This window comes from Ochotona princeps, chromosome 33 (genome assembly GCF_030435755.1).
Source record: "Ochotona princeps isolate mOchPri1 chromosome 33, mOchPri1.hap1, whole genome shotgun sequence".
Taxonomy (NCBI): Eukaryota; Metazoa; Chordata; class Mammalia; order Lagomorpha; family Ochotonidae; genus Ochotona; species Ochotona princeps.
This window is the reverse complement of record NC_080864.1, coordinates 4,817,564-4,838,434: the sequence shown is the minus strand read 5'-3', so window position 1 is coordinate 4,838,434 and position 20,871 is coordinate 4,817,564. Positions and strand designations below refer to the sequence as shown.

The window sequence follows — 20,871 nt, the reverse complement described above, 5'->3', positions numbered from 1 at the left end:
GTACGTATTGTTCTTCTTACCACAATCAAATGTATTAAAATGAATGAAACTTGTGTTTGTGAACCCGGGAGATGTGACGACACCGCTGTTTTGCCGCCCCGGGACGCACGGGGGCGCTCGAGGCCCCGCCTCGTGCAGGCCCCGCCCCGCAAGACAGGCCCCGCCCAATGTAAGACCCGCCCACACAGGCCCCGCCCCGTGCGGGCTACTAACGCTCCGTAGCCCCTCCCCAAGCGCTGACGCACTCTCCTTAGTCCCGCCTCTGCGCGTGACGCAGTCCGTATCCCCGCCCCGCGCGTGACGCCCGGCCCCGCCCCGCCCCCGCGCGCGACGGGGCCCCGCCCACCCTGCACGCTGACGCAACCCATAGCCCCGCCCGGCGCGCTGACGCAACCCATACCCCCGCCCTACGCGTGCGCGCCCGTAGCCCCGCCCCGCGCGTGACGCAACCCCGCCCACCCTGCGCGCTGACGCAACACTAGCCCCGCCCCGCGCGTGACGCAGCCCGTAGTCCCCGCCCCGCGCGTGACGCCAGGCCCCGCCCCCGCCGCCCTGTTGTTCCGGCCCGGCCGAGCTCGGGGCCCTCGGGCTCCGCCCGCCCCGCGCGGACATGGAGCCGGAGCTGCCGGACGGGGCCGAGAGCGCCGAGGCGGGGCCGGCGGGCGGGGACGCCGGCTGGCCGGCGGACAGCGGGGCGGCCGCAGGTAACGTGGGCCGGGCTAGGCCTGCGGGTGGGGGTGGCGACCCAACGCGGGGTGAGGGCGCCGCGTCTCCCTGTTGGGGTGCAGCTGTGGGGGCGCCGCGTCTCCTTGGGGTGCAGTTGTGGGGGCGCCGCGTCTCCTTCTTGGGGTGCAGCTGTGGGGGCGTCGCGTCTCCTTGGGGTCAGCTGTGGGGGCGCCGCGTCTCCCTGTTGGGGTGCAGCTGTGAGGGCGCCGCGTCTCCTTCTTGGGGTGCAGCTGTGGGGGCGCCGCGTCTCCCTGTTGGGGTGCACCTGTGGGGGTCCTGTGTCTGCTCCTGGGGTGCAGCTGTGGGAGTCCCTTGTCTCCCCCTGTGGTGCAGCTATGGGGTACCCACGTTTCCCTTTTGGGGTGCAGCTCTGGGTCTCCGCGTCTCCCTGTTGGGGTGCAGCTGTAGGGGTCCCATGTCTCCTGCAATGCAGGCATGGGGGCCCAGTGTCTCCCTGTTGGGGTGCAGCTGTGGGGGTGCCCCGCGTCTGTTGGGAGGCATGCATGGGGCACCCCGTGTCTGCCTGTTGAGGTACAGGCATGGGGGTGCCCCTCTTCTCCTGGGGTGCAGGCATGGGGTTGCCCCTCGTCTCCTGGGGTGCAGGCATGGGGTTGCCCCACACCTCCTGGGGTGCAGGCATGGGGTTGCCCCTCGTCTCCTGGGGTGCAGGCCTGAGGATGTCACACGTCTCCCTCCTTGGGTGCAGGCATGAAGCGCCCCACATCTCCTGGGGCAGCTGTGAGGATGCCCTGTATCTCCCTGTTGGGGTGCAGTTGTGGGGGTGCCCTGTGTCTCCTGGGGTGCTGGCCCGAGGGCACCCCATCTCCCTCCTGGGGTGCAGGTGCAGGGTGTCCTCTCTGTGGAAGCCACTGAGCCCCATTCAGCTACTTCACCCCTCCTGGGTTATCCCCTCCTTGGCTGGCTGCTTCTCCTGCGGTGTTCCAGGCACCGGCTCCCTGATGTCCTCCGTGTGTCCCCCCCCAGGCCCCAGGGCACCCTCTGGCCTCCAGAAGCTTCCACTAGGAGTCCAGAGGGTGGCGGATGACCCAGTTGATGCCACTCGCACTGGGAGCCCCATGGGGTTTGCAGGGTCTCCCCACCGCTGTCAGAGTGTCCATGTCAGGAGGGCCTGTGTAGGAACCTGGGGGATGCAGCTGAGACTAGTTTTTGCCTCCTATGGGAACCCTGGGCATAGGGGAGGCAGTGTGGGGACCCTGGGCACAGGGAAGGCGGTGCGGGGAACCTGGATACAGGGGAGGTGGTATCAGGACCCTGTGCACAGGGGAGTCTGTCGGCTGTGCGGGGACCGTGGGCATAAGGTAGGCCGTGTGGAGATCCTGAACACAGGGGAGGTGGCGCAGGGACCGTGGGCACAGGGGAGGCTGTATGGGGATCCTGGGCGCAGGGGAAGCCGGGTGGGGGGGGAAGGGACCCTGGCTGGGGCGGGTGGGAGTTCTGGCCTGAGCTGCTTCCTGCCCGCCCGTCCGCCCACGTCCCATCTGCTGGGCGATGTGTCAGCTCGGACTGGGGATGTACCTGCTGGCTGCCTCTTCTTCCTCAGCCTCCATATGCCGGCACCTCTCTTAGGATCAGAGCCCGAGTTTTCCTGCTGCCCAGCAGCCCCTGCTCTCCTCCCCAGCCCACAAGGGGACCCCGAGGTGCAGGAGCAGGTGTGAGACCAAGGGCGGGGCTGCAATTGAGGGCAGGCCTCTGGCTAGCCCTGTGGCAGCTGTGGGGTCTCCCTCCGCGTGTGCTGCACTGGCCTGGTTGGGGACCTGAGCCCCTGCTGAAGAGGAGCCCCCTGTGCTGGGCCGGGAGTGTGGCTGGGGCCTAGTCCGCCCTGCCATCCCTGGGGCAAGATGGGGTCTAGAGGCCTTGGGAGAGGCCAGGGAGCTCCCGCGCAAGGTCCGCTGCTGGCCAGCCAGCTGGAGTCGTGGGCTGGTGCTGCTGGGATTACCTGCTGGATTAGCCAGGCTGGCCCTGGGGCAGGGCAGGCGTCCGAGGCCCCGGCCTGTAGTGTGGGCCCGGGGTCACGGCGGGCATGAGGAATTAGCGCTTGGGCGGTTTCATTTCTCATTTTACTTCCTTGTTCTGCTGGGGTGGAGGGGGCGCTGGGCACGGCTTGGACGCCTGTGTCCACACTGGGACTCTGTAGGCCCCGGTTATGCACAGTGCAGTGCTGGGACCCCCCAGCTGCATGGGGTGGACATCTGGGGGTGAGCCAGTGGGTGGAGGAGTGCTCTGTGTCTCTTTGAAATAACATTAAATAAAGGGGGGATACGAACACCTCTCCGATGCACTGAGAAGGGGGTTGTTGCCACCACGAGGCATGCCGTAGGCCATCTGCCTGCTTGTGGACGCTGGGGGCTTGGGATATGTGGTAGGTGGCTGCCCGGGTGCAGGTCCTGGTCCCGGGGTGGTGGTAGTGCCCGTCGGGACACGGCAGGGCTAGGATTGGGGCGTTGTGTCCACAGCCAAGCTCTTCCTGCTGGCGGTAGGGGAGCTGTCCTTCCTTTACTGCTGGAACCGCACAACGCTCTTCTCCTCCCCCTGTCCTGGGGTGCACCTCAGCAGCCCTCCAGGCCCCGCTGCCATCTGGGCTGGGGCCTCTGCCCAGGCTGGAGCCGTGTGGCTGTCAGCTGCGGGGCTGGGCAGAGGGACAGGACCCCCAGCACCTGAGCCATGGCCTGCAGGGAGCTGGGCCCCAGAGGTGGGACTCGAACCCCAGCCCTCGTGTCGGGGCCGTGGCTGCCCCGAGCAGCCACTTACCTTGCTCCTGGTCTTTCCGCAGGCCACTGCCTACCCTCCGGGCCCCACATGGTCCCACCTGCCAGTGTGCCCCCTCACTGCTGCAGAGGCATAGTGTAGCCGCATGTGACGGTGGCCAGGACCCACTGCAGCTCGTGACCCACTGCAGAGCCAGGACCGGGACCCACTGCAGGGCCAGGCCAGGACCCACTGCAGCCTGTGACCCACTGCAGGGCCAGGCCGTGACCCACTGCAGGGCCGGGGCCGGGACCCACTGCAGCCTGTGACCCACTGCAGGGCCGGGCCCAGGAGCACAGACACCTTGGCCATTGCAGGGACAGAGGTCGGGAAGGGCAGCTGGCCACAGCCAGGGCCTGTTCCAAGGGCTGCCCAGCTTGTTGTTGTACACGATGGCCCTTGTGGGGTGTGTGTGTGGTGTCCTGCACCTGGGTGTGGGGGGGTCCTGCACCTGGGGGTGTGTGGGGTGTGGGTGTGGTGTCCTGCACCTGGGTGTGGGGGGTCCTGCACCTGGGTGTGTGAGGGGGTCCTACACCTAGGTGTGTGGGGGGTCCTGTACCTGGGGGTGTGTGGGGGGGTCCTGCACCTGCTGGGGGTTAACAAGCTCTGGGCTTGTGGGGGAAGGGTGACCACTGACCTGTGGCCCTCCGGAACACCTTGTCCACCCTGCCGTGGTGGGCACCTGAGGCTGGCTGTTCCTGTCGGCTCACCCCAGCCATCTGTCACCTTTGGAGAGGAGCCACGGGCTTGTGTGTGGGGAGGAGGGTGGGTGCCCAGCCCAGCCCGATGCCAGGAAGCCACCAGCACCCACCTGAGAGGGACAAGGGACTGTCCCCGGCAGGGAGGGGCCTGTGTGGGTGGGTGACGCGTCCTCCTGTCCCCCGTGGCCGTAGTCCCTCGGCCCCTGGCTCTCCAGGGGGGCCCAGCAGGACAGACTCGTGGCCAGCACAGATTGCCTGAGACTTTGCAGTGGGTCCCCTCTCTCAGGTCAGGGCTGGTCAGCCCTGGTGCAGTCCGGCCTGGAGCCCTCACCCTGCCCTCCTCAGCTGTCTCGGTAAGGGGCCAGGGGGCAGTGGCTGGGCCGGGCCTTTGCCTATGCATGACGCCCCAATATTTGTCTGAGGCCTCATGTGAGGGGACCGGGGGCAGGGAACCCAGAGCTTGGCAGCTGCTGCCTTGCTCACCAGGAGTGTCCTCAGCCAGCATCGAGGCAGACAGTGGGGTGGTGGGTGGAGTCCTGGGCCCCCATTTCCCTTGGTGGCGCCTGAGCCAGTTTGTGTGGAAAGGCTGCTGGGAGGCCTGGCTGTCCACCGAGCTCACTGGGGCCTGCAGGGCGGTAGCCAGCGTGGGCTCCACGGGGCCGCAGCCTTGAGCCTGGACAGGTGGCCGTTCAGGGAGCTCCCTGGGAGCTGGGAGGCTGCGGAAACAGGGCTGGGCGGGGACGTCCTGCCTCTGCAGATGCGGGGTGGGGACAGGGTCTCCCTAGTGGCCAGCGGGAAGAGGGGAAGCAGGGGGGCCGGAGATGGGCGGGCACAGTCACCCTGGAGCCGGAAGGACAGCTCTCTGCGTGCCCGACCTGCGATGCCAGGTGGCTGTGTGGCCTATAGGGGAGTAGGGGTTCTCTGGAGCTGGTGGTCCTGGGCTACTGGCCCTGTGTCCTGGCCGTACTTCATCTGTGGGCCCAGCTGGGGGAGGCAGAAGATGCTGCAGGTGGACGTCTCAGCCCGTCCCTCCTGGGCAGCTGGTGCCCCTGGCCCTGGGGATGCTGTGGTCGCCCCCTCCCTTGCTGAGGCCCAGGCGCCCACCTCGGGGCCCAACCAGCGGCTCCGACGGTGTCTTCCTGTTTGTGTGCTGCTAGGGGGTGTTTGTCGGTTGCCCGCCACGTGCCAGGCATCACGTCCTGTCAGGGCAGGGCCCGCCGCGTGCCGGGTGAGCAGGCCCTGCGAGGCACCCAGCCATGTCCCGGTCTGATCCCTGAAGCTGCGCTGCATAGGTGGCCCCTGAGAGAGACAGTGTGGAGCCGTAGCAGCGTACACCAGCCGGCTGCCCCCTGCATCAGCTGCCCGCCGGCCATCTGCCCTTCTCTGCCTCCTCTGTCCTCCTCTGTCTCGGCTACCCGCCGGCCGGCCAGCCAGCCAGCCAGCCAGTGGCTTCCCTGGCTCAGGATTCTCGCCTGAGACCTTCCTGCCGCCAGGCCCAGGCCACCCTCTGCCCCTTGGTCACGTCCCATGTCCATTCCCACTCAAAGCAGTTGGCTGTGAGTAGCCCTTGGCCACGACCCTGACCCTGGCTGTGACCCTGACCCTGCTCTGGTCCTGGTATTGATGCTGACCCCAGGCCCTGACCTTGGCCCTGACCCTGACCTTGACCTTGGCCTGGCCCTGTCCTTGGTCCTGATCCTGATGCTGACGCTGGCCCTGACCTTGACCCTAGCCCTACCCCTGACCAACCCAGCCTGAGGGTTGGCAGTGCCCCTCCAAGCGCCCAGCCTGGACTCCTGCTGGACCCCCAGGAGCAGCACTGGCCCGCTAGAGTGAGGTTGCCCCTCTTGCTGGCTTGCTGCCTTGGCCTGGGCACCTGATGGATGCTGGGCTTGCATCCCCACCTCCGCAGGGTTCCTTGCAGGATCAGACAAGCCTGGGCCTCTGGGGGCAGACCAGTCGGGGACCCCCTCTCTGCTTGGAGGGCTGTGGGGGGTCTTGGAGGAGGTGGGGATTTTGTAGCCATGTCTTGGATCATTACATTGTCATGCAGGGGGTCGTGTGCACTGGTGGGAGCAGACCAGCTCTGCTCTGCTCCTTCCTGGTACTGTCCCCCACCCAGGGCTGCCCAGGGAGCTGGGGACCCCACTGCCGCCTGGGGGTGGGGCCTGGGGACGTCACTGTCGTCTGGGGGTGGGGGGTCAGGGACCTCACTGGCTGCCCAGGGATGGAGGGCCTGGGACCCCACTACCACCCGAGGAGTGGGGCCTGGGGACCTCACTGCCACCCAGGCTGCCCATATGGCCCAGGAGGATCTCTGCCTACCCCTCACACTTGGGGAGAGGGCTGGGGGGCCATGGAGAACCCAGGGCTGCACATGCAGTGTGCGGGGTCTTTGAGGGAGGGGCCACAGACACAGGTGGGGGCCCCCCGACATGGCCTGGGTCTGTGCTGCCCCCTCGTCTCCCCACGTCTCCTGCTGTCGTGTGGCCATCCAGGTGGGGGTGGGGATGACCTTGAACCTGTCAGAACGCCAGGGTAGGTGGTAAGGACCCCGTAAGGTGTTGGGGGCCTGAGGAGATACAGGGGAACCAGGGCCGGTGCTGTGACCTCGGCCCCCATGTTTCATGTCTTGGGGGTCTCTCTGCACCTCCTCCCTGGTACCACTGCTGGCTCGGCATGGCCGTGACTTGTAGCAGACACACATTCCCCCCGGTCCAGACCACCTGCACGACTCCGGCTCCCCGGCCGGGCCTGCGACAGGTCCACCCTGCTTGTGCCATCTCAACGGCCCTGTAAGCACGCAGTGAGGAGGCCCAGGACTGGTGTTGGGAGCCTGGGGCCCCCATACGGGTGACCTCTCCCTGCACTGCTCCCAGAGCCCTGTGCCCCGGGGCCCTGCAGCCCGTGCGGAGCCTGTGCACCCAGCTGGCCACGTGCCCAAGCCAAGCATCCCTCTGTCCCCACAGGTCTGGGCCAGAAGAAGACAGCTGTGGTAGAGGTGAGTTCTGGGAGCGAGAGAAGGGGCTTGGGGCCCTGGGCTCATGGGGTCACTGGCACTGTGGGGTCTTGGTACTGCCAGCACTACCTGCCCACAGAGCCCTGCGGGACCCTCCAGCCAGCGCCCCGAGGACAGGGCTCGGAGCTGGCTGCTGGCAGGTTGGGGGTTCTGCCTGGACACTCACCCCTTGGGGGTCACCAGGCTCAGGGTGGGCTGCTGGATACTTAAGTGGCCCTGCACATGTGGGGGGCGCTATGTGTGATGGCCCCCCTTTCTGTCCATTGAGTCTTGCTCTGCTATCCTGTGCAGGACCCCCAGGCCCGAGGTACCCTTGGGGCTGTGGGACGGTGCTGTCCCCAAAAGGAGCTGGCGGCAGGGGAGGCTTAGGGGGCTCTGAGAGCCCCCTGGGGGGTCTGCACAACATGCCCTAGAACCCCAGCTGTGACTATGGGAGACCTGGCCCTGGGCCTGGCACGGTTCCTGGGAAGAGCCTGCCCCCTGGTGGTGCTGCGGACAACTCGCTGGGACCAGGCCTGCCTGGCACTCCGGGGACATGGCAGTATGGGGGTGGCCCTGTCAGCTTCCCACAGCCCCGTCATCTCTGGATGCTGTGGTCATCCCGACCGGGGGAGCTCCCAGTGTGGAGCGGGTGGGCCGGGGTCACCTGCTCCTGAGGGACCCTGTGTCTGCCCCTGGACAATGGGATGGGGGCCCCTGCTGACTGCATGGCCCACCTCGGCCAGCGCCTCCCTGCACGCACTTGTGATCATGACCCCCGTCATGTCAGAACCTTCCAGAACCTTCCGGGCCCCCTGCTGACTTCACATGTCCTGCTTCCTTGTCCCCAGGTTCTGTCCACGACTGGGCAGCCAGGCCCGGGCCATGGGAAAAAGTTGGGCCATCGTAGTGTGGACGCATCTGGGGAGACGACCTACAAGAAGGTACTGAGCTGCTGGGTGGGAAATGGGGGGCCACAGGTCCTGGGTGGGCTGGACCAGGTCCTCCCTGGGCCCCTTGGTGGACGCTGTCCTCTCCAGGCGGCTGGTCTGGCTCCTCTGGACAGAGGTCTGGCACCTTCTGGAAACACAGAGCAACACATGGCAGGTCGACCAGGCCCTGCCCACGCTGAGGCTGTGTGGGGAGGGGTCCTGACGGCCGGTCTCGCCCACAGACCACCTCCTCCACCCTGAAGGGCGCCATCCAGCTGGGCATCGGCTACACCGTGGGCAACCTGAGCTCCAAGCCGGAGCGTGATGTGCTCATGCAGGACTTCTACGTAGTGGAGAGCATCTTCTTCCCCAGGTGGGAACACTGGCCGGGATGCAGCCTTGCCCACCAAGCCGGCGCTGCTTCCTGGCCCTGCCCACTCTGCCCTCTCCAGGCTCCACCCTCTCCCTGGCCCCGCCTTCTCCAGGTTCCGCCCTCTCCCTGGCCCCGCCTTCTCCTGGCTCCGCCCTCTCCCTGGCCCCGCCTTCTGGCTCTGCCCTCTCACTGGCCCCGCCCCTTCCTTGGTCCCGCCTTCTGGCTCCACCTTATTCCTGGCTCTGCCCTCTCCAGGTTTTGCCTTCTCTGGCTATGCCCACACCCCCCTGCCCTCTCCTTGGCCCCACCTTCTCCCTGGCCCTGCCTTCTCCAGGCTCCGCCCTCTCCCTGGCCCTGCCTTCTCCAGGCTCCGCCCTCTCCCTGGCCCGCCTTCTCCAGGCTCCGCCTTCTATCTGGCCCCACCCACACCCCGCCTTCTCCTTGGCCCCACCTGCCTCCCAGCCTGGTCCAGGCCCCAGGCCTGTACTGCAGTCAGGGTCCCACCCGGCCCTGCTTGATTGCTGCTTGCTGCTTAACTCCCACAGAAGAGCAGGTTTCCTTTCTTAATTTGTGTTTATCGGAAAAGCAAGACAGAAAAAAGACATATCTTCCATCTACTGGTTCACTCCCCAAATGACTGCAAAGGCTATGGCTAAGCCAGGCAGGAGCCAGGAGCCTCCCCAGGGTCTCCCACGCAGGTGCAGGGTCCCAAGGCTTTGGGCCGTCCTCGACTGCTTTCCCAGGGCACAGGCAGGGAGCTGGATGGGAAGTGGGGCAGCTGGGATTAGAACCAGCGCCCTGTGTGATGCAGGACTTGTAGGCCTGGGTTTTACCCACAATGCCCCTGACCTCTCACTGCCTTTCAAGTAAATAAAACAAGCGCTCAGAGGAAGAAGGTGGGACAGTCAGGTGATTCAATGGAGCGGGACCCTCCGCCTTCATGTCTCAGGTGGCTGCCCAGGCTCCTGCCATCGGGCCTGCCTCCTCACAGCAAGGGGTAGAGAGGGCACAGCCAGGAAACCCCCCGTGTGGCTTCTGCCCCATTGGCGCCTGATTGGCTGAGTGCGGTCTACCAACCACCAGCAAGACCAGCCCTGCCCAGTACCCCTGGGCTCCACTGCCAGGCCACAGAAGACCAGTGCAGCCCTGCCTCCCTCCCGCTGCAGCCCGCAGCGCTTGCTCAGGGCTGGAGGCTGGGGGCATTGCCTGCATAGGCGTGAGCTGGGAAGGGTCCCCCACACCGGCCATGACTCACGGACACCCCTGTGTGCTTCCTTACAGCGAAGGCAGCAACCTGACCCCTGCCCACCACTTCCAGGACTTCCGTTTCAAGACCTACGCACCTGTCGCCTTCCGCTACTTCCGGGAGCTCTTTGGGATCCGGCCAGATGACTACCTGGTGAGCAGGGTCGGCAGGCTGGGGGTCTTGGCTGACGCCCACATGCCCGTGCTGATTCAGACACTCCTGGCTGGAGAGGGGTGCAGCCCTTGGCAGCCCCTGCTGCGTGGCAGGGCGGAGGGTCGCAGGAGGGCATGTGGGGGGCTGGGCATCTCCCCGGGTGCCCTGGCTCCCAGCATTTGCTGGCGGCGTCAGGGCAGACGTTGAGCACACATCCAGCTGGGATGGGACCCTGTCCCGGGTTGGCGCAAGGGGCGACTGCGGGGCTCAGCCTGGGCCCCCGTGTCTTGCTCCGTGGCCTGGGTGGGGGCAGTGCGCAAGTGACCACGTGCCCAGCACTCACGGCTGCCTGCCCTGCTCAGTACTCGCTGTGCAACGAGCCACTCATCGAGCTGTCCAACCCCGGGGCCAGCGGCTCCCTGTTCTACGTCACCAGTGACGACGAGTTCATCATTAAGACCGTCATGCACAAGGAAGCCGAGTTCCTGCAGAAGCTGCTGCCCGGCTACTACATGGTGCGCACCTGGCCGGCCCGGGCCACGCCCCTCCTGGGCCACGCCCACCCAGGCTCGGCCCATACCAAGCCCCGCCCCCACAGAGGCTAGGCCGCGCTGTCCTAGACCACGCCCCTCAATTGGGTTCTGTCCCTCCTGGACCACGCCCACCCGGGCCCATCCCATCCCAGGACCCGCCCCCACTAATGCTAGGCCACGCCCCTCCCCAGGCCACACCCATTCTAAGGCCCCATCCATTCCCCCAGGCTCCACCCTCTACTCCCTGATGCCCGCTCTCCCTAGGGCCACGCCCCTTCCCGAGGCCCCTCCCCTCCCTATGCCTTGCTCCTTCCTAAGGCCCCACCCTCCACTCCTGGAGGCCACGCCCTCTACTCTAGGCCACACCCACCTGAGGTCATGCTCCTCCCAAGGCCCTGCCCTCCCCTAGGCTCTGCCCCTCCAGCCTTTCCCCCCCAGGGGTGGGCCAGGGTCCCCCCAGCAGGCTGACCCACAGTGACCTGGAAGTGACCTGGTGGTTCTTATGCGCCTTGGGACCCCTGTCCCTCATCTGAGCCCCTGGGTTCGAGTCCCCAGTGCTGCACTCCCCATCTGGCTCCCTGTGACGCCCACCCCCAGTGCCCTGGCTCCTGCACCCACGGGGAGACCCACATGTAGTCCCTGGCTCCTGGCGATTGACGGTGTCAGGGCCGTGATCTGTAGACGGGAGCTGGCTGCCGGCCTGTGCCTCCCAGGGCCTGCGGAGCCCGTGCAGTCCACGCGCCTGGGCGAGGGCAGGGGCCCCGGGGACCCGAGCCAGCTCTGGGGAACAGTGCTGTGTGGGCTGGTCCCTCAGAGCCGGGAGCTCCCCTGACGTCCTGCCGGCTGCGTGTGCCCCACAGAACCTGAACCAGAACCCGCGCACGCTGCTGCCCAAGTTCTACGGGCTGTACTGCGTGCAGTCGGGCGGCAAGAACATCCGCGTGGTGGTCATGAACAACGTGCTGCCCCGCGTGGTCAAGATGCACCTCAAGTTCGACCTCAAGGGCTCCACGTACAAGCGGCGCGCCAGCCGGAAGGAGAAGGAGAAGGGTGCGCCCACCTACAAGGACCTGGATTTCATGCAGGACATGCCCGAGGGGCTGCTGCTGGACGCCGACACCTTCAGCGCGCTGCTCAAGACGCTGCAGCGGGACTGCCTGGTGGGCCACCTGCCTGTGGGGGTGGGCGGGGCTGGGCAGATGCCAGGGCACCCTGTGCCTGGTGGGTGGAGCCTGCGCCTGGGACCCAGGAAGGTCTGCTGCAGGAACAGGGTCCCAGGCTCCGCCCTAGGTGTGGGCGGGCTCGGGTCAGAGCGCCTGTGGGCCCTGCATGTGACCACAGGGCCCTGGGGGGGGTAGGGGGTGGCCCTGTGTGGAGGTGTGCCGAAGCCTGACTCCCTCCCACCGTCCCCAGGTGCTGGAGAGCTTCAAGATCATGGATTATAGCCTGCTGCTGGGCGTGCACAACATTGACCAGCAGGAGCGCGAGCGCCAGGCCGAGGGCGTGCAGAGCCCCTTGGACGAGAAGCGGCCCGTGGGCCAGAAGGCGCTCTATTCCACAGCCATGGAGTCCATCCAGGGCGGGGCAGCGCGCGGGGAGGCCATTGGGACGGATGACTCGTAGGTGGCGCGGGCCCAGGAGCTACACGGTGCCATAGGGGAGCCTGGTGGGCTGTGCTGTAGCTGGAATGGGCGTGGGGTGCGGCCCAGTGGAGCCGGGGAGGGGCTGCTGGGCCTCATGGAGCCAGGGTGGGGGTGTCAGTTCCCTTAGGATGGGGGTGGAGGTAGGGGCACCAGATCCCATGGGGCAGGAGCAGGGGCGCTGGGCCCCTTGGGACTGGGGCGGGGGGGCACTGGGCCCTTTGGGGTGGGGGAGCTCAGCCATTTGGGGCAGGGGTGAGGGTACTGGGTCCCTTGGGACGAGGGTAGGGGTGCTCGGTCCCATGGGGCGCAGGTGGGAGCTGTCCTGGCCCACACTTACTCCCCTTCGGACCCTGAGCCTGCCGTGGCCCTGCTGGACAAGAGTGTGCATGAGTGGACACACGTCCACTGCCTGCTGTGGGCAGGGTGCACCATGGTGCATGCCGGGAAACGTGCGTGGGCCCTGATGCTCTCTGCGCCGAGATGTCCCGGGAGACCCTGGCATCCCGCCTGGGCCCTGATGCTCTCTGCACTGAGATGCCCCGGAAGACCCTGGCACCTGCCCCGGCCCTGCCTGCTGTGCTGACCACGGCCTCTCCCATAGGATGGGTGGCATCCCCGCCGTGAACGGCCGCGGAGAGCGGCTGCTGCTGCATATCGGAATCATTGACATCCTGCAGTCCTACAGGTGTGCACGACCACGCAGGGTGGGGCCACGCGGGTGGGGTGGGGCCACAAGGGGCAGGGAGAGGCTAGGGTGGTTCCCGCGTTGGGCAGGGCAGGGCCCCAGGAAGCAGTTCCCCCTGCCTGCAGCTCCCTCCCTGTGCTGTGTGCAGCCTACCGGCTGCTTCCCTCCACACTGCGCGTGCAGGCATGGGTGGCGGGCACATCCACCGTCCTCAGCTCCATGCCCCTTGCTGACGGCGGGACAATCCAGAGGTGTCCACGCAGGTGACACGCCTGCTGGGCTGGAAGCTGGCAACAGCTGCACCTCGATGGCATTTAGGCTTCACTGCCAAGCCTAGGTCCTCCTCCTGTCTCCCATCCTCACTCCCTGTCCTCTCTCTCATATGGTCTTACTCCCCGTCCTCTCTCACAAATCCTCACTGAGGGTGCTGGGTGTCGAGGCAGGGCGGAGGTGGGAGGGCTGAGGGTGCTGGGTGTTGAGGCAGAGTGCATGTGGGCAGGCTGAGGGTGCTGGGTGTTGAGGCAGGGTGCATGCGGGCAGGCTGAGGGTGCTGGGTGTCGAGGCAGGGTGGAGGTGGGAGGGCTGAGGGTGCTGGGTGTTGAGGCAGGGTGGAGGTGGGCAGGTTGAGGGTGCTGGGTGTTGAGGCAGGGTGCATGTGGGCAGCCTGAGAGTGCTGGGTGTCAAGGCAGGGCGGAGGTGGGCAGGCTGAGGGTGCTGGGTATTGAGGCAGGGTGGAGGTGGGCAGGCTGAGGGTGCTGGGTGTTGAGGCAGGGCGGAGGTGGGAGGGCTGAGGGTGCTGGGTATTGAGGCAGGGTGGAGGTGGGCAGGCTGAGGGTGCTGGGTGTCGAGGCAGGGTGGAGGTGGGCAGGCTGAGGGTGCTGGGTGTTGAAGCAGGGCGGGGGTGAGCAGCCTGAGGCTTCCTCAGCACCTGGCCCTGGAGCGGGGACATGGGGCGCCCCTCCACCTCTGGCTGGCCCCAGCTGTGCTAAGCCGATGCCTGTCCCCCTAGGTTCATCAAAAAGCTCGAGCACACCTGGAAGGCTCTCGTGCATGACGGGGTGAGTGGCTGCCAGCTCGCTCGCTTGTTCCCTCCCTCACTCCTGCGCTGGCTCGTCCGCTCATGGCATCCATCGGGCAGACCCCTGAGGGCCCATTTGTACCCCTGAGGGCCAGTCCCTCCCGAGGTGTCCCCAGGCCTTGGCCCATGGGGGGTCTTGTGGGGTCGGGGTGCCCCTCCGCTGCCCTGGCCACGCTTCAGACCCATTCTGCCTATGCAGAATCTGTCCATAGTTCAGGAGACCCTGAAGACGGGGTGGGGCTGAGCAGGGCGTTCCAGAATGTTCTTCGGGAAGGTCAGGGTGCAGCCCTCTGTCGGAGCCTTGCCCAAGTGCCTGGGTGTGGGGACAGCCTTAGCTGCTGAGCCCTGTGCCCGGCGCTGCGGGCTGCCCGGAGGGGCCCTGGCTGAGGCTCTAGCCCCTGGTTTGGCCCTTCGGCTGTAAGCATTTGGGCCACAGGAGGGCGCTCTGTCTCTCTCAGCCCCAAGTCACACACATCCTAATGCACCTATATGTGCAAATACACTTACCTGCAACAGTACATGCCCCCCAATGTACACACGTGCACACAGTGTACACACAGTGTACACACACCCTGACATACATGCAGCTACACTCACCTGCAACCATGCACGCCCACCCACACCTGTGTGCACAGGTATACACACTGCACACGTGTGTATACACATGTGTATATATATGTAGATACGCACACGTTACACATATGCACATGACACCTGCAGGCACGCAAGAAGTAACACACGCATGTGTGTGCCTGCATGCAGTCCGCACACACGTACACACACATGTGCATCCCCATGCACCACCTCCCCAAGGCCCCGTGGCACTGCTGAGCCGTGGCTCGCCACCCTGGGTGAGCCTCAAACCCTGGCCCCGGCGGCTGGGCAGGGCAGGGGAGCTGAGCTGGCCTCAGCCGGGGTGGAGAGCCTGTCAGGCCAGGCCCAAGTCCCGTGGCCACAGCTCAGCCACAGGAGGCCGTGTGTGCTCCTGGATCCAGGTACGTCCCTGCAGGGGCTTAGCAGGGGCTTAGCAGGGGCAACTGGCCTGCCCCGGGACACTGGGTCCTGTCTGGGTGAGCCCCTGGCATGGCATGGGGGCAGGGACACTGCTCTGCCCCAACCAGGCACGTGGGATCACCGAGCACGTGGGCTGCCAAAGGATGGAAAGATCCAGGCCTTCTGCTCCCCACCGATGTAGCACCCCTCAAACAGGCGGCTCCATACAGATGGACACCACTCATCCAGGCCTCGGGCGGGCTCTATACCAACGGAGCACGCGCTCCTGCTGGCAGCCTGCGGGCACACGCCTGTGCCAATAGAAGCTGCTCAGCAATGCAGGCTCGGGGCCTGTGTCAGAGGCTATGCCCTCTGCTGGCCTGCCTCCTGGTTCAAGCCTTGGACCTGGTTTTGCCCAGTGGGTTCCAAATGCTGAAGGGCAGACAGGCTGGTGCATTAAGGAGCCCATGCCAGCCTTGCCCTCGCACACCCACAGCTGAGCCGCACTCTGTTGCAGGACACCGTCTCCGTCCACCGGCCCAGCTTCTATGCCGAGCGCTTCTTCAAGTTCATGAGCAACACCGTGTTCCGGAAGAACTCCTGTGAGCCACCCCAAGGGATGCCGCAAAGCGAGGGGTCAGGGAGGCCCTTGTCCCTGGGCTCACAGCCCAACCCCTGCAGAGCCCGGAGCCGGTGTCCCCGTGCGGGCAGGGGAGCAGCCATGTACACATTCCAGGCCTGAGTGCAGAGGGGAGGCCGTAGGGGCCGGTGGGCAGCCCTGACCACTCCTCCGCCCCTCTCCTCTCTGCCCCTGCAGCTCTGAAGTCCTCGCCCTCCAAGAAGGGGCGTGGTGCCTTGCTGGCGGTCAAGCCACTGGGGCCCACAGCCGCCTTCTCAGCCAGCCAGATCCCCAGCGAGCGGGATGACGCGCAGTATGACCTGCGGGGTGCACGCAGCTACCCCACGCTGGAGGATGAAGGTGACAGCGGGTGGACACTGGGTTTGATTTTGAGATCCAGGGGATATCCCTGGGGACCTTGCGGAGGGACAGTGGCACACGCCTCTGCAGGTACTAGGGGTAGATCCGTCGCCTGAGTGGCCGCCCCTGCCCGCAGGCCGGCCAGACCTCCTGCCCTGCACTCCGCCGTCTTTTGAGGAAGCCACCACTGCCTCCATTGCCACGACCCTGTCGTCCACCTCCCTGTCCCTCCCAGAGCGGTCGCCGTCCGAGACGTCGGAGCAGCCGCGGTACAGGTGGGCGGGCTGTGGGCGGGACCATGGGCGGGCGAGCGGGCAGGCAGGTGCCCTCCTCACCTCACCAGCTGGCATTGGCGTCTCTGCAGGCGGCGCACGCAGTCGTCGGGACAGGATGGCCGGTGAGACCCCAGCCCTGGGCTTCCCCATGGGGAGGGGGTCCTTCCGTGGCATCAGGAGGTGCCCAGGGTAACGGGGGTTCCCACAGGCCTCCCGAGGAGCCGCCGGCCGAGGAGGACGCGCAGCAGCTCAGCGTGCAGGTGGAGCCAGCCTGCAGCGTGGAGATTGTGGAGCCCACGGAGGCGGCTGCAGGGTGAGCTGGCGGTGGGCCGGGGCAGAAGTTCTTCACCTGCTGGCCCCCTCCCTACATGCCCACTACAGCCAGGGCTGGGCCAGGAGCCAGGACCTCCATCGGGGTCTCCCCCGTGGGCGTGGGGGGTCCCGGGGGCATCCACAGGGGGCTAGACCCTGGAGCCTGTCCTTGCTCGCTTGTTACTTATTGCCCTCTGCCCACACATACTGTGCCCGCTCAAGGACCCAGGGCTCCGCCAGGCGCCCCTGCCTGGCACCCCATCTTTTTGTTTCAGGATGCCTCATCTCCCACTGTGCAAGCTGAGGTTCCCCACGGGGCCTGCCGTGATGTTTATTACACACATACACACACGCACCTGCACACACACACACACACCTATACACACACTCACATACCCGCACACACCTGTGACAACCACAGAGAGGCTCGGGCCCAGGGCACAAGCGGGTGACTGCTCACAGGGAAGGGGTGCAGCCGAGGCATATGAGCAGCGGCAGGCGCGTGGGCTGAGATCAGCCCGATCCGATCTGCCCCATATCCCCCAGGGTGGAGGCTACCTCGGCCGCTGTGGAGGCGGAGACGGCCAGCCAGGCCTCAGAGCCCGCCAGCCAGGCCTCGGACGAGGAAGACACACCGGCCCCGGACATTTACTTTGTGAGTGCCCCACAGGCCCCCGTCCCGATGCGCACACAGCTGCTCGCACTCACACTGGCACATCGAACCCACGTGCGTGGCCGTTGACCACTCACCCCTCGACCCCAAGGGAGAGCCAGGCCAGGACTGAGGCTCTGGTTCCTTGGGGATTCCGCCCCATGTGGGACTGAGCCCACGATCCTGTGCCAGAGGCAACCTCTGACCTGGGGAGCCAGAGGTCCGGTCGGGCTCAGCTCGGGCCCAGGCAACAGGGAAGCCCAAGGCCGGCCAGGGGTGAGGCTGGGCCAGGCGGGGCTCCCTCCTGCGGAAGCAAGGAAGGGCTGTAAGTTTGCTCCCCGCCACCTGCCCAGGGCTGAGCTGTGGGCTTCCTGGCATCTGCACGGTGGGCGAGGTGGCCTGGTCCTGTGCTGCTGTGGGGGTGGGGGGGCACACGAAGGTGGCAGGGCACCCCGAGAGCCTTCCCAGCACCCCTGCTTATGCTCCCGCCGCCTGCCTGCTGGGCTCCTGTCGCCTCACCCGCTCTCTGTCTCCTTCCTGCCCCCGCACCCGCCCAGTTCACGGACGGGAGGTACTGGATTTATTCTCCCCGCCATCGCCGACTGCGGGCCGTGACCCCGAGCTCCTCGGGCGCTGTAAGTGACCGCAGCCGGCCACCCTGGCCCGACTCCCCAGCCCCCCGGCATCCGCCTCGGGGATGTCCTGGCTGCGGCTGCCCGTCACCCACCACTGCAGGCATGGACAAGTGCACCCACACGTGTTGGGGTCTGCCCAGACCCCGGCACAGCCCCTGCTGTGGTGGGGTGTGGGGCACGACGCTTCCCACTGCCACAGGGCAACTGACTGCCAGAGGCTGCGATCTGAGGGCCACTGCCCAGCTGGTGCAGCCAGACCTGGGTGCCTGGCATGGCCACCATGTGGTTGCACACCTAGAGAACACTTCATCCGGGGCCTAGAGAAGCAGAGGGGTCTAGGCAGAAGCACACGGCAGTGGGACAGGGGACAGGCCTGCGCCGGAGTCCATGTCCCTGACATGGAGCCCCTCAGAGCTCTGTCGCCCCCTTGCCCTCAGCTAAGCATTCAGTGCTGCCAGGTGTGCGCTGGGTGGACCAACCCAAAGCCACAGGCAGAGCTCCCAAAGGGGCTGGCAGGGTTGGGGGCATGTGTAGCAGGAGGCAGGCAGAAAGCAAATGGGGTACCCCTCCCTCTAGGGTAGCTCCCCAGGGACTCACTGGGGCAGTGGCTGCCCCATGTCTCATTCCCTAGGCATGGCTCCTTTTACCCTTGGTTAGAACAGAGCAGCCCACGGGGCCTGGGCCAACTGTCAGGAAGATGGCCTGAGCTGCCTTTAGCAAGCCAGGGTCTGGGCACTACCTCCATGCCCGCTGTGGGCAGCCAGGGGCTGGGGGCATCACCCACCGTGGGCAGCCAGGGCCTGGGGGCATCACCCACTGTGGTCGGCCGGGGTCTCAGGACGTCGCCCAGTGTTGGCAGCCAGAGGCTGGGCAATGCTTCAGCACTTGCTATGGATAGTCAGGGGCTGGGAGACTGGCACCCAATGTGGGGAGCCAAGGTTGAGGGCGTCACTCGCCACAGGGAGCCAGGGGCTAGGGGGCTGGCAGCCTCTGTGGGGAGCCAGGGCTGGCCCGGGTGGTGCCCGCTGTGGAGAGCCAGGGGCTGAGCTGGTTGGCACCTGCTGTGGCGAGCCAGGGCTGGGGGTGTCACTCGCCGCAGGGAGCCAGGGCTGGGGGCCACCCGCTCTGGGGAGCCGGGGCTGGGCCGCGTGGGGCCTGTGGAGTCAGGCCTAGTAGCATGCAACAGACTGTCTGGCGGAGCCTGGGCACTAGGGGAGGTGGGCCAGCACAGATGACGGAGCAGCTGCAGGTACATGTGGGGCTGGGGGAGTGGGGGTCCAGCAATGCTCTGAGTAGGCAGGTGCGCAGAACTCAGGTGGAGTGGAGATGCTGTTGGTCCCTGGCTGCTGCGGGGCCGGATGGGTGCAGGAAGCCTGGCCGCGCTCGTACTGGCTGCGTGTTCACAGCCAAGGCCACTCAGCTGGATGTGGCCGGCCTGGCTGAGCTCAGCAGCTGCCATGCTGGTGGTGACACGGGGCCCTTGGAAGAGCGGGGTGCGGCTGGTAGCTTTCAGGCCAGGTAGGGAGGGCGGGGTTGGATCTGACCCTGGGCCAGGCCCCCAGTGGCCCCCAGAGACCAGAGCGTGGCTGAGGGGGTCCCTGGGCTCTCGGAGCTGGGCCAGGGTGGGTCCCAGAGGCAGCCCAGCCCCCTCCTACCACGTCCCCCCCCCCACCGCTCCTGCCTTTTCCTCCGTCTGTCACTGCCTCAGGCCACTGTCTCGACCCAGCTAACCGCTTCCTGCTGCCAACCCCGCTCTCCAGCCAGCTGAGCCGGGCCGGCCACGGACTGGGGGCAGGTCCGGGTCAGAGAGGGCCAGCCACGGGAGCGGGGCGGGCTTCGGGCCGCTGCTCAGCCGCCCCTCGGGTTCTCTTTTTATTTTCTCCTGTTTCTTCCTTCCTCCCTCTGCCTTTCGCGCCTCCTGCACCCTGCTCTTCCTGCACGCGCCCGCCCGCCCACAGCCCACCGATGAGAGGAGCTGGGTGTACTCCCCGCTTCACTATAGCGCGCAGGCCCAGCCGGCCTCGGACGGCGAGAGCGACACAGTAAGTGCGGCCCGGCCAGCTGGGGCCTCCGAGGCTCCCCGGAGAGTCCCTGGCTGCAGGTGGCCCGGCGGGCAGGGCCCTCACCTGCCTGCTTGCCCCCAGCCTCACCACCACCCCCTCTCTCCCTTGCAGTAACTTCTATGCAGTTCCTGGACCCGGAGCCCAGCGCCTGCCACCGCCGCCATCCTCCGAGGCCCCGGCTGCCCCCTGGACAGAGGCAGCGGCTGTGCCCTTCCCTGCCGCACAGCTCCGGGCTGCAGCGCCCATGGGCCCCGTGCCGCTGACTCCCCGTGCGCCATCCCCTCCCCGTATTTATTGTTTGGGTCCCTCCTGCCGCACAGAGGAGCACAGTGACAGAGGAGGAGGGGGCCGCACCCTCAGGCTCCTCGCCTCAGTTCCTGGGAGCTGGTGCCCCGGCCCCGCCTTGCCCACGGGGCAGCTCTGAGCCCAGAGGATCCAGGGCCACCCCCACCTCCGACAGGTCATCCCTCCCTCCGCTCAGGTCTGGGGACCCCGGCGACAGGCCCGTCCTCACAGCCGCGGGATCTTTGTTTCCTGCCAGCGTCCCTGTCTCAGCTGCGTCCCAGCAGCCCCCTGACTGCCAGGAGGCCGGAGTGTGTGACCCAGGGCGGACGGAGTGGACGGGGGCAGCTATGGCATCCCAGGCCCTGGAAGTATGCTCTGGACACTGGAGCAGGTGCACCCCTGCAGGGGCAGCCACTCCAGGGCACTGCCGGGCCCAGAGCTCGCAGGGGGGCCACCAGGGGCCACTGTTGTGTTTGGGGGAGCTGTGCTGGGTGGCTCTGGAGGAAGCAGGGACCAGCCTGGGGGTATCCCCATCAAGGAATCTGCTTGGTTAGTTTCTTGAAGTCATTGGGACCTCCTCACAGTGCTGCCCTCGCCCCTACCCCCACGTTGGCCACTCTGCTGCTGCCTGGCCTGCCCACATCCCCGGCCTCCAGCTGGGGGCCAGGAGGGACACACAGGGACCACGTTGTCGCCTGCCCAGAGCCAAGAGGCTGGCCTGGGCCAGGGGATGCCCCGCTGCCCTGACTGTCCTGTGTATGTGCGTGCGTGCGTGTGCGTATGTGTGTGACGTCGCAGAGGCCCCCAGCGGGCCCCTGCTTGAGGACCAGAGACCTGACGGGG

General features: G+C 66.8%; 1 protein-coding gene across 4 annotated transcripts; it reads left to right on the top strand.

Annotated features, from left to right (window-relative positions):
* The first annotated feature begins 537 nt into the window (after positions 1–537).
* On the top strand, positions 538–20,588 carry PIP5K1C (phosphatidylinositol-4-phosphate 5-kinase type 1 gamma). Of its 4 annotated transcripts, XM_058657961.1 has the most exons (19): positions 538–704; positions 7,163–7,194; positions 8,043–8,135; positions 8,366–8,496; positions 9,778–9,895; positions 10,258–10,410; positions 11,289–11,588; positions 11,842–12,047; positions 12,673–12,756; positions 13,766–13,814; positions 15,345–15,429; positions 15,645–15,806; positions 15,943–16,081; positions 16,171–16,203; positions 16,290–16,394; positions 16,940–17,048; positions 17,603–17,680; positions 19,639–19,722; positions 19,855–20,587. In XM_058657961.1, the coding sequence occupies exons 1-19, from the start codon at positions 611–613 to the stop codon at positions 19,855–19,857; spliced, it is 2,058 nt and encodes a 685-aa protein (XP_058513944.1). In that variant the 5' UTR covers positions 538–610; the 3' UTR covers positions 19,858–20,587. The 4 variants fall into 4 exon arrangements, with proteins under 4 accessions (XP_058513944.1, XP_058513942.1, XP_058513941.1 ...); XM_058657959.1 differs by lacking the exon at positions 17,603–17,680 and having other exon boundaries at positions 15,943–16,075; positions 19,855–20,588; XM_058657958.1 differs by lacking the exon at positions 17,603–17,680 and having other exon boundaries at positions 19,855–20,586.
* Positions 20,589–20,871: the final 283 nt, after the last annotated feature.